Source organism: Ischnura elegans, chromosome 7 (assembly GCF_921293095.1).
Source record: "Ischnura elegans chromosome 7, ioIscEleg1.1, whole genome shotgun sequence".
Taxonomy (NCBI): Eukaryota; Metazoa; Arthropoda; class Insecta; order Odonata; family Coenagrionidae; genus Ischnura; species Ischnura elegans.
The window spans coordinates 78537057-78550668 of NC_060252.1; the positions used below are offsets into that span (position 1 = coordinate 78537057).

The following is a 13612-nucleotide window of genomic DNA, read 5'->3' on the forward strand; positions in this document are numbered from 1 at the left end:
TCTCGTTAGAAAGACGTTAATAAATACATCCTCCAACTGGAACGGAATTTTCTCACAACCTACAAAACTGGCGATTGCCAAACACTCGCACACCTCAACGAATCGAGTCACGATCAGATTAGCATAAAATTGGAACCGTGAAAATTCGGGAAATATGAAGCGACAGAAAATAGCATCAAGGGTGAAGATAACATACTTTGACGTTCAAACTGTGAGTTTTAAGCGGCAGTCCTCTTATAAAATAAGTTTACCTTGCCCATTTTGTCGAATATTGATCACCTTCACTAAAGAACACGTTTACCTTTTCAATCTTCCTTTCGGACAGCCGAATGACAGGTTTCCCTCTTCATCTCAAACCAAACAAGAGATTATAACAAAGCAAGACAAGAAATTGATAAGGGGAGATAAATAAGAGATATTGTAAGAGGAGATAAATAGAAACGGACTAATCTACAGAAGATGCGTTAGGGTACGTTAAAAACTCCATGAGGATGTAAGATCTTAGATTTTCCCGGGGTCAAGTGTAGAAAATATTCTCGGGTTTTCCACCAGGTAATCGGCTGCATGCCTCCCGACTCTTTGAAGAATGACTAGCTTCCATCCTCAGGAGATCTGCTGAAACGACTCGCTCATCAAAACGCCGGGAGACTTATAGCCAATTACCCGGGGGGAAACAGGAGAATCCTTTCTGCATTCCAAGAGGATAATTGTTGATAAACTGATACAACGAAGCATAAATATTCGTGATATGAAAAAGGCATTATTCTTAGGTATCAAAAAGCTATTGAAATCATTTAAAGGTATGAACAATAATACAATTAAAAATTCAAGAGATATTGCTCTTCTGCCATTATAGAATCATCAAATCATTCTCATACTTGAGAATACATACATGTATGCAGTATGAGACATGCAGGCGGTTTATTATCACTTTACCACATTCGTTTACGAAACAACACAACAAAATATGTCTACGACTATAGATGGTAAGCCATCAATCGTGATAATGGTAGGGGAGACACTTCAATAATTTAAGGGTTTTATATGCAGACGGACCTTTCCTAAACAAATTATCTTTATAGAATTGAACATTCGCATTCAGGGCTCAATACGTAAAAAATCAATTAACATAAGTTGTAAATACGGCCGCAATTTCGGCTACATACTCACTAATGAAGAAATATATCGTCGCTTCTCGGAATTGCGTAGTTTGACCGCTTCTGCTGCGGCACCTTCAACAGCGACGGGAAACAGGAGCCATGAGTTGCCATCAGCATATCAGGATAATGATCTCGATTTCCCACTGAATATTGCCACCATAAAACCCAGATGGAAGCCCGGTTGAATATATTCTCATCTAATAAAACATGGTGTTTAAATTTGGAGCGGGATGGATCGGGGGAGACAACACAAAAAACTGCCCTCTAAAGTTCCTGAGGTCGTCCTTGAAAAAAGGCGTCTGCCCTGAGCCACTGGCTGGGCGCCTCGACATTTGGCCTTCCAGCCAGAGCCCGACGCTCCACCAATTTTGTGGAAACGGGACGAAGAAGCCATCGCTCCCGTCAAGACAAGATGGAAGGGCAAACCGAGCATTCGCCACCTCCACGCGTTGCAGTGCTCACCGTTCGCGGGTCCTCAATACCTTGGGGTAATTGACTATCGTACTATTGAGCGACACAGAGATGATTTTTTTTATTCCCATATGGACGAAAACAGCTAACATAGGTTCAACTGTGTTTGGCGAGATATGGTGGAACAGCATGCTGAATAAAATGATAAAATTTATTGTACCATCCACTGTTTTATTAATAATAACAATGCGTTTCACCCCTATCAGGTCAAAACGCGTTGTTATTATTAATACACAAGTGGACAGTGCAATAAGTTTTATCAATTTATTCAGCTCACATCGGCCTTTTATATCGGGGTTTTCTACAAGATTTCATTAACACCTGCACGAACAACCATGCCCTGGGTAGGGACCACCTACCCAGGCGGGACTCGAACCCGCGACCTTTTACTTGGCAGAAGAGGACTTTACCCCGCCGCCACAGACAACAACGGCACCGTTTTAACATTTATTGGGTTACAACATATGTCTAAAAAACTAACATTTAGTGAATTGAAGAAATATACCGTCTACGCGATCACTGGGCAATGCCATTAATGCTGGCCACATGACTCGACTTAGGTTTCGCCTTTCCAGGCTTTCAGGAGAAATGACGGAGGTGCAATCCTCTCCGAAAATCAATTGTTTGAGCGCTTATTTCTCAATGATGATGAAATGAAAAATACCGCTATTTTTCTAAGTTTTACCGGGACTAACCACGGTGATAGCTATAACGGAGTCGCCCGCAATGTGTATCCCAGTTAAGGACAATGATTTTTTTCTCTGAGGAATTTCCGCACAATACCAGCTATTTTTTGTACTTTCACTGAGCCACTTTGTACTGCGATGAAATTGAAAAAATATCCTACCACTTGGTATCGAAAGGCTAAACGAAAGAGAGAAAATAATTTTTTAAAGTCATCCTTAAATGTTGGAAAATTATGTTTGCCAGCGATGGATGTGACATGTATACAATATGTTTATAGAGGTCCAACAAAAATACGTTGAAATAGTTAGCCAATGGAGACAGTGGTTTCAAAGCGCAACCCTGTTCACGATCACTTGGACTACGGGAACAGGGGATGATAAAAAGTAGGAGGCGGTGGTACAACCAAAGATGCCCATGAGAAAAGTACAGAATATCCTAAATACAAGATAAGGGAGGTGCAACAGGGATATACATAAAACGTAAAACAAGGAGGCAATATGCATGGGTGTCACCAACAATCAAGAGGTAGGGTAATTTTGGCGGGTAAAAAAATTGCAAGCAGAATGTTACTACAGAGAGACAATTTCAGTGCCAGAAATAGAAATAATGGTATCCCAATTATCTCCCCAAGCAATACTGACCAGTTAAGAGCGATTAATAATAATCATTCAAGACCACTACGGCAAAATCTCGCCCATTAAAAAAAATACCTTCCCGCGACTACCAATCAGCGGTATGATTCTTTCACTTAACTATGACAAGGGCAAATGGCAATCGCTAAGGAGTAAACAATGGAGGATATCTCATTAGGAGACATTGATGAGCGTTGACTATGAAGGTTGAATCAAATTGCATGCTATTTTTGCCATGTCAAAGGACCTTGGGACGACACAAAACGAACACCGAACTACGTGCCAATAGCGTATATTAGGACCATAAAAACACGGGGATAAAATTTTAAAAATTTAGCCGAAAGACAATCTTTAAATAGCTTAGTTTCACAAAAATATTTGGTTGGATGAGGGGATAGATCCCTCCCCCAAAGCCTCAGAGAAAAATTATTTAAAGCCATTGAAAAGTTTTGACATGTAATGACTGCATCTGCTTAAACTTAAATATTTAGGGCCAAAATGATATAGACTTTATTTCCAGACATGTCATTTTTTTAATTTGCCGTTGACCCATCCCCCACTTCACCCCTCGTCGCCACCCCAGGCCATCCCCCCCCCCCCCCCTCCCAAAGCATATTCCTAGTTATGCCACTGATTCACTCAAAAGCAAAGGAGAAGTTATCCTAGGTATAATCTCGAGTGGTCTGGATATTTAATATTTTTTCATGCGTAAGTATACATGCCTCCACTTACAACACACAAAAACACTAGTAACCTTTCGCTAACATGACATTCGTACAAGTTAGACAAATAAACAAAGATTTTAGTTTCACATTAGAACTGACGAAAACACCAGGAGCATCAACAGAGCCAAGTACGACTGAAATAAATATTACGGACAACGTTACCACAAAGAATATACCGATGATCACGATAAATGCACCCGTGAAATGACCAACCGTTTTATTATGTCTCGTTATGTGTTACTTCTCCATTAATTAAAAATTAAAAATCACTCTGACCAACCTTGTAATATCCATTAGATCAAAACGCCTCTCCAAAGAAAGAATTATCCAGGCCGAGTCCCAGATATTTTTTACTTCCTAAAACTTCGAAGTATGCATTAGGATAGAGTAAAAACGAGTAACTTAATTCTTTTTCTACCTTGACAAGTAAAAAAGTGCAAGGCGAGATTTGATGACACCTCTCTTACGTAACATGATGCGTTAACACAAATCACCAAGAAAAGGACGATTGAGTGCTGACTTGAAATGCTATTGAATACCATTAAAACGTGAATCTCAAAGCATCGATTAACAGCTTAGGCTGGCATACGCGCCAAAATAACGAGGGGATTATCTGTGATCACAAATTCATAGAGAAACATTCTCATAATTAATGAGCACCAGATATTTCTGTACTTTATTGGCAATTTTCCTTCAACTTGATCACCAATCGTTTCAATGCATGAGCGCTATCTTCAGGTCACCGTGCATAATCATATAAACTTTTCATTAAATAACCAAAGTATGCTATAACAATGTATCCTAATATAAATCAAAAATCAATAATTAATGTCAATTTATCAATGTATTAGATTCGTACAAAAGAAATGCTTTTGTACAAAGTAAAAAAATTATATATTAGTTTGTATTTCTAACAAACATCATTTTACACCAACAACGGTACACATACGCTATTTTTCATGTACTATTATAAACTGGCTGGTTGGGGTGAGCACAGGAATATACGCGCCTTCGGCGCGGTCATGCTGTGAGATTCTCTCTAGAAACAATAATAATTCCACAACTTTAGCGCAAGATGAAATTATGAGAGATAGCCAAACTTCCACGCCATTCGAAACTTCGAATTAAATGAGAATATTGTTGAAATGACACATTGCAATATTTCCACTTATAGATTTATTTTACACTACGCATTTCGTCGTTACAACGACATTTTCAAGTGTGAAAAAAGTCTTAAAGATTTTCCTTATATATCTAGGTGCTTGAAGGGGGAGGGGGGAGTAAGATGGAGAATGGGGTTTGGGTGACGAGAAGTGAGGATATTGAAGGCTGTGGAGGGGGGGTAAAGGCTCGTTTTTAGGGTCTCGAACTGAAGCAGGGTGAGGGGGAAGGAAAGAAAGGTTCTAGGATGGGTGAGGGTACCCCGCACTCATTCACTGTCTTCTTTCGGGTTGTGGTTGTCCGGATGGAGTCCTCGTCCAAATGATCTTCTCCTCCTGGGTAGTTCACACTTGAAAATGTCGTTGTAACGACGAAACGCGTAGTGTAAAATAAATCTAAGTGGAAATATTTCAATGTTACGAACATTTCAACAATATTACGAACTTCCACCACATCGTGCCTAACATCATTCAAGATAAATGAGAATGCATCAGGAAACTGGAAAATATAGGACTGGGATCTTACTGCGAGTCACCGTTGACCTTTGGTGGCGATCCATCCGTCCTCTTACGCTTGCGACCCCTCAACTGGCCATCCATGCACCCAACTGGAAACTACGACGACAACTCAAACCACACATCTCCCATTCCAAAGGACTCCGGAACTACAATAGCTCCCTTGCGGGTGGTCAGTGGACAAACTTAAATGGGGATCTGGAGACTGCGACAACATCTCGATGCTTACGGGGACACATGAACTAAAGCAGAGCGGAAGTAACTCCTTACAAAACCAATCGCAAGCCTCGCCTAGAGATAACAAACATGAGAGGCCTTCCAATAATGAAATAATTTCGCACATACTCCCACGAAGCACATCCTGCGCCCAGCATTCATGGAATGTGTACAAATCCTAGTCACTTCTCGAGTCACTGCAGCGAGCCCGATACAGTTAGCAGGTCTTATAAGTTATTGCACGTGCTCGGACATCCTTTGGCCTCGAAATCGGCAGAGAACTAAAACTGGGCACACCAATGTTCAAGTACTTCATGGAACACGACACTTCCATCTCTTTATTGCACATATCAGAAGTAGCTTCCACCTTCGAAACATTCACGGAATTCCCTGTATACAATAAAACACCCAATTTCCCACACAACGTTGAGGAGAGCCTACATGGGCTTCAAAACATTCCAAACTCTTCATTAACATACGGACAATACGTACTCTTTGAGAATATCAGGAAAGCATTGGTAATAGACGAAAACAATCCAACTTCTGAAATGGAGTCCGATGAAATATTTCAATTAGAAAACAAAAATGCTGAACGCTGACTTTCACAGGGTGTAAAGCGTCAACCCTACCAGCATTACGTGATACTCCCATTGAGGCACCTCAAGGATGCTCGGAAAGGGGTGAGAATTTGTACCCAAAATGCACTGGGCGTATTGCGTTGCTGCCTGCAGAGAACGCACCGCGGGCCCGTGCGGCCTGTCACCGGATGGGCCAGCGCGGATGACGCCCAGCGGGAGTGAAGCACGCGACACGACAGAAAAGCACGCGCGTGTGCGAGAAACACCCCACGGACTCGCATTCTATTCTCGAAGGGTCGATCCGTCCCCCGCTGAGACGCGCACGCCGCGGGCAGGGGAGACCTCCGCCGAATGCGGGGCGAGGATTTCGTCAGCGCGTGTATTTCACGGCGTTCAGGCGGCCGGCTTCAAGCCGGGGTTGTTACTTAGGTGAAGGAGGGCCAGAAAACATGAAACGTAAACGATACCCCACTTTCCACTCCACTATCTCGATGCAATCAATGATAAAATAGTTTAAGTGGGTCCCACAGGTTCCATGGGGGTCAGGGTTTTGGCTACTTGCGACGTTTCTACGGCTACCTCTATTTCTTTCCGTGATCCAAAAGGAGTTTCCGAGACCCAACTCTGCCATTGCAATAAAATACACAGCATTATGAAAATAATGTCAGGTACTCCATCATCATCACTGGTCAACAATCCTAGGATTGGCTTGACGCAGCTCTCCACTCAGTTCTCCTATCAGCTAATCTTTTCACTCCTACGTATTTCTTCTCTTTCACATCTCTCTTTACTTGTTCCATATATTTTGCTCGGGGTCTTCCTTTTCCATTCTTGCCTTCCACTTGTCCTTCGACGATTATCTTCATCAGGCCATCATGTCTCAAGATGTGACCTATAAGGTTGTTCCGTCTTCTTATTATGGTTTTCATGAGGCTTCTCTTCTCCCCTACCCTTCTTAGGACTTCCTCGTTACTAACTCGGTCGATCCATTTGATTTTCATCATTCTTCTGTAGCACCACATTTCAAAGGCCTCTATCCTTGCTTTCTCCGCTGCGGTCATTGTCCATGCCTCACTTCCGTATAGGAGCATACTCCAGATGTAGGTTCTTATAAATTGTTTCTTTACTTCCATATTTAAGTTTCCCACTGTAATAGCGGATATAAAATTCCGAATTTCGGAGGAAAAGCAGAGAAAAAATAATGAACCCCCCTCCCTTCAAGGCTGAGCCCTGAAAATCTGATGACAGTGGCAGAGGCACCCAAGCAAACGTAGGCAAAGGCCACAGGATGGAAACCACAGGGAACTTCGAAAACATCACCCCGGAAAAAGCACTTCATACCTCAATGCCTAAGACATGCCTCCATTCCGGAAAAAAACTCAAACGGCAAAATTATTTTATGGATTTCATTAGCTATTCCTAACGCGTTATACATATAAAGTTTCATAAATGCTCAACAGAATTGCTTCAAATATCAAACTTATCATTAAGGCTTAGAAAAATCCAAAATATTATCCAATAACAGTAGAGTGCAATAGGATAACAGTATACCCAATGCACCACAGACATTATTTCAATTTATTATTCAATTTTCATTATTCAACTTTAACTTACTTCAATTTGCAATAACCAATTTAAATCTGTTTAAATATTTATTGCTGAATTTCAATTTATTAATTGAAGAATTTCGAAAGCAAAAACCTTCAGTGTGCAGTCAAAGTCTAGATCTAGAGTTGAGAGAGACACTAGCGAAGAGTTACCAATGAAGGGCTTTGATGTTTGAATATGATCTCACTCACAAGTCAAGTAATACTCAGGAAAGGTGACTGATTAGGTCATGAAATCAAATGGAGGAACATACAATGCAATGCAGTAGAACGTTCAATTCAGTGAAATAAACAAAGGAAGTAATTAAATAAGTAAATAGGGTGGAGATGATTAATTACAAGGGGATGCAGAGAACGTTCTTGACAGAGGCAGATGGAGTCAGCAGTGGCGTGGCAGGCAGGCATAATAGCAGATAACGATTACGCATGGGGAGCGTGGACGCTGAAAGACACGACTCGTGTGTAGAGCGTTTGGCTGTTGGCCGGGGGTCCCGGGTTCATTTCTTGGGCGAAGCCTTCGAACACCCCAAAACAAAATCCTTGAAAGTGCCAGGTGGCCTACGAAAAGGAACTGGCAACCCTACCAAATATGTGTGAAATTCACATGCCTGTGGCTTGATTCGGGATGAGCTCGTCCCTCATCTATCTAAACTAACCTTCAAGTTATCGCAGAGTGAATGCCAGGTGATTTATGCTCTACATGCTTCGATAGATAACACCTTATCGGATGCAGAGAGGCCTCCACGGCGAGGCCAATGCCATCACAACGCCAAGTTGCCTGTGAGAGATTACGTAATTTAAAACATTGACGCGTATATTTAAATCTATCACTGAAAATGATACCAAATTAGCACTGCTCTATTCTTCATATATTAAAATACACCATGGGAATACTAGCCGCGATGATTTTTCATGATATCCGAATGCAACGACTGCATTCAAGCTCTTCATTAAGAATTTTGTCCTTCTTAAAGTCTTGAGAAACATTTCTATACAATTCATTTGCCTTGAGTTAAATTGGCCATTGTCGGTAAGCATCTTAAAGAATTTTACCCTATGACTGTATTTATTCCTTAAAAATTCTCCTCATATCGTAATATTTTATTGCTTCCTAACTAACAATCAATCAAAAGGCTAAGTTACTCAATTTCTGAGGGAAAGACACCGTTGGTTGAGCCCCCAATTCAGGGTTCCCTTGAATCGTTAATAACGAGCAAAGCGCTTTTTCAGTGGGTCTTGCACATTCCACATTTCATTTCCCAATACTTCCCCGTACACGGCAGATGCGTGAAAAAGAGAAGAAAAGACGTCTAAAATGGGCTGCTTACAAAAATATCACCTGCATCGAAAAAAATGACCACAGCTGTCCTGGACTCCTTTGACGGTTGAAAAAAATGTACAAGGGAGGTGGAAAGTTCTCAATAAAGGGGCTGCGATCACAACAGTGAAGGAAAAGGGAAAAGACAAGTCTTCAACCGATTTCCATTACATTTTCTTCGGTTTCTTCTTTGTGCACGAATCAATTAGTACCAATGCATACCAGCAACTGCGTAACTACTCTTACTTAGACATCATTCGGAGATGAAATGCACAACTGTTTCATGACACGAAAACGAGTATCTTATTAGTTTCCTAGGTATCAGACAATTACTTATACCATTTATTTTATAGAAAAATTATTTTGTATATATAAACTTATTATACATACAAAATTCACTAACTCTTGCTCTACTTTGTGGTATTCCATTATAAGTTTCCTGGATATCAGACAATTACTTCCTGGATATCAGAAAATTACTTATACCACTTATAAAATAAGTGGTATAAGTAATTGTCTAATATCCAGGAAACTTATAATGGAATACCACAAAGTAGAGCAAGGGTCAGTGAATTTTGTTTGAGTATCTTATTTCTGAAAAAGAAACTTGTCAATCGAGATGCTGATCTATACAGCACAGCACATAGTCAAAGTAAGCATCTTAGTATTCCAATATAATAAAGCGAATGCTTAATAAATGATGAAGGCTTACATACACAAAAACATAATTGGCAACTATAATGACAAAAATTAATGCAAAACTTTAACTTATAACGCTAATATAACACTACCAAAAAAATACACATACGAGAAAGAAACACGGTAAAAACCAAACATGCACTTGACGAATGAAATGAAAATTCAAAAGTAATAAATGCAGATTGCAAAAAAATATGCCCTCATTTCCTATACTTAGGTACATTTGCTAAGTAAGAAATTTAAACGATTCACATGCATCAATCCAGTAAAATCTCCAAGGACCATTCGATTCATTCCCGAAAACTAATGGAGGATACAGAATCGCCAAGTTTCCATTTACGTATTAGTGTTAGGTACATGAGAAAATAGCGAAGCGCATTATTCCCAACGTAACGCTGCGAAATAATATTCTGATGATAAATGAAAACAGGGAATAATATTCGAGTTGAGGGGCAAGACCTTCCACATCAAAAACGACAAAAATTCATTTCATGATTGACCTTAAATTACGTCTGGAGGCCAAAACGACCATGAAGTAGGAACAGCTCCGATAAAAATTATGTCAGTTGAATAAATAATCATAAACCAAGAAAGAATATTATAGATACAAATCTATAAATGTTATCATAATACATTTGGGACGAGTTCCACAATACAGATACGAAAATAATAACAAATATGATAATATTAAGACGAATTGCAAATAGGAAACAACGGTAAAAAAAATGATTCACCAACAGAAGATGCCACTCAAATGAAAAGTCGAAAGTAAGAACGCATTGCAAATTCCTCCGATTAAGGGTCCTGATGTTTTTGGATAAAACGTACAGGTTTTCGGAACACTTCTGAATAATGAGTATACTTGAACGAAATTAGAGCTCTAAAGCATAACTCCAGGCTACAAAATACATTAAATGGGGAAATATCGGTTGAAATAATGCATTCAAATGCAGAGGAATTCAAAATAAAACTAGGATATTGGATTTTAAAATCTGTGTTAGCACGTACGTAATTATATCAATAAATTGAATTGTAATAACGTTGAAAAATATTCACGCAGAGGGCTTTTGAGCAAAACTGAGAAATATGGATCACAAGAAATGAATAAGATTATGGCAGGTGGAGGACCATGAATTCATTCACGATAAGACACACATGATCATTAAGCTGGAGAGAGAGTTCAATGGTTGCTAGAGAAAAAATATTAAGTTCTTTTTGAACAAACGTGTAAAGATAAGCATTAAAAAAACAGACCTCCCGAAAAAGGCTAGCGAATGAACTGATTGATCAGGCTTTGGAATTTCCAAATTTTTTTCGGCCTTTAGCGCGCAAACTGATAATTCCGTTGGTTTTCATGGTCAGATAACAATATGAAAGGTATTTCTTGATAGCATTTCTATATCTAATGCTAAGTTATATGTAATGCTAAGTTATCTCTCAAATTTCAGAGGACAAAGAGCGACCAACGGTCACAAAATACGAAAATCTAACCGAAACAAGCAAGTTGATGGTGTGTAGGTCGACAATTGCAAAATAAGTAAATTCCATTATCCCATCATTAAGGGAGTTATTCCATTTTCATAATGATTCATTAATTGATTGGCCAAATGGAGATCTAGTTTTTAAAACAATCTAAATACAGCACGGCACAAGCATGATTTCAGAGGGACAAAATGAGGAGGAAATAATAGCAAATCCAAAGTTATATTTGCCACATGGATTGAAGTCAACTTTTTCTGGAGAGATATCGTGGAACAGCGCATCAAATGATAAATAATTTTATTTATCGGCTCACAAAACGTGTTTCGATTGCCTTGAGATTATCACCAGGTACTGCGATGGAGGCACTATATTTTACACATGGATTGAAACAAAATACAGAGGATATGGGTTTTGAAAAGTTGCTAACTTTACTGCAACCGCGCTATTTTCTCCATAGAGCCATTCCACGACAGTATTAAACTGTAATCAAGAACAGAATCATACTACCTGGAGTATATGCTTATATAATAAATGTTCCTCTTGTCTCGAGCAATTGCATGCAAGTATCCACCTTATGTCAAGAGGTATTCGTCTGCGTATCGCACGGGAGTACTAGGAGTACAATGGAACTTGGCCTGTCCCAACACTTGAATACCTTCCTTTATATTAGGTACGCACTTGAGCAGGCTAGCGGCCGTCGGCAAGAGCAGACAGACGCACGGTCCCGCCATCAGGTGAGAGGCCTCTGTCTGGCCTTCGGGTGGGGAGGGGGTCAGGAAATGCCATGGCGAGGGACAACAACCGCCTTCTCCGGAAATAGCCGAGAGGCGGCGGCAGCACCTGGGCGCCGAAGAACCCATCACTGCCCCGAAAACACCCAGGCCATAACACATCTCGCTCACAGTCCTCGACGAAATAAGCAATGAAAGACTGTTAAGAAAAAGATGCCTTATGTGTATCGCTGCGCCTTTTAGCTGAGGACAACTCACCTAAATCTTACAAACTTCCAACCTACCTAAATCGGCTCGCAAGTTACGGGAAAACTAGGTTTGCACCACAACAGAAATAAGTCACGCTTAAAAGCATGCGTTTCCATCACAGCTAACTTGAGTGAATTCTCGATACGACACAATAAAAGCATGAAAGATTGACACAAAAAAGCTAGCCAGATTCTAACTAGACCATTATCCATACTTCTAATTCAGGCTTCTGGCAGCCAACTTATCTCTAACTTACAACGACTTCAAAATTACGGACAAGTTATCTATCACCCATGAAAAACGAGTCTACATCTACATCTACATAATACCCTGCGAGCCACCTCTAGGGTGTTTGGCAGGGGGTGACAAATAAGTATGAAAGTATGCACTTTCATTACAGTGAACTTACGCAAATTTCCGTAGAGGTATGGAAAAAGGATGTTCGTATTGCATTTCAGTTGTCAAAAATTACTACGTAAATGAAATAATTGAATGCATTCGGGAGTTAGCAATCGGCTGAGCTTTAACCAACAGATATGTAAGTGGCGAGGCAAAAACTGCTTCACCCTTATGAGGAAGGGATTTTTCAAACGCCATAAGGTGTATAAAATAAACAGGCGCCTATGTTCTGCTAACCAATTGTCAAAATGTGTAAGTAAATGTAAACCCCACACCTTTAGAGCACGGGCAAGGCTCAAACTTGAAATCCGTTGTCTTGAGTTATTAAGTACGAAGAAATAGCTAGCACAATACAACGCTGGTGTATAGAAACAATTGTGCGAAATGAGTGCCTTTTAATGACTACGCCTTAAATCGACTTTTATCCCCCGTCTGGTTGTCATCTTCTGTACAAAATCGATTCAAACAGCTATTAAATTCTAACGTGAAAAATCCAATATTGGAACCAAGGGCACCAGACTACTGACTACTGTCCACAGACTCGCCGTGTTATCACAGAGTGAACTTTCAAAGGATGGAAATCATCGTCTGACCGACTGGAAAGAGCTCAACGGCTTGCACTTAAAATGCGTTTAATTGCAGCAACATCAGGAATGTTTCATTCGTTGTACAGTAAACGAAGGCGAAGAAGAGAGCCCACAAGCTGCACGGGAAGCCAATGTCCCACTTAACAGCGGAAACGCCCTGCTATCAGGAAACGAAATCGCTAAGCACGTGCAAGGAACCAATACATTAAAATTGAGTTTCCCAGACGATCAATATTATCTCCGTTACGCAGGTACCCTCCTTCAAAACATAAGAGCACATGATAGCGAAAAAATGGAATACTGTGGAAGAACCGCTAGAAGATTAAACACCAACGAACATTAAGAAATAAGGAACAGGAAAGAAAACTTTGTAAATCCATTTCCTTTTTAATTTA

General features: G+C 40.1%; 1 protein-coding gene across 3 annotated transcripts in view; it reads right to left on the bottom strand.

The window, feature by feature from the left end:
* Nucleotides 1-13612, bottom strand: part of LOC124162049 (zinc finger protein AEBP2) — a 138052-nt gene that overhangs the window by 36874 nt on the left and 87566 nt on the right. Inside the window, exon 1 of one of the 3 annotated variants that reach the window (XM_046538386.1) lies at nucleotides 5362-6334. The exons of the other annotated variants lie outside the window; for them this stretch is intronic. Within the exon in view, the coding sequence (XP_046394342.1) occupies nucleotides 5362-5435 (74 nt within the window). The 5' untranslated portion in view covers nucleotides 5436-6334. Of the gene's footprint in view, nucleotides 1-5361; nucleotides 6335-13612 lie in introns of those variants that run through there. 3 annotated transcript variants of the gene reach the window in all.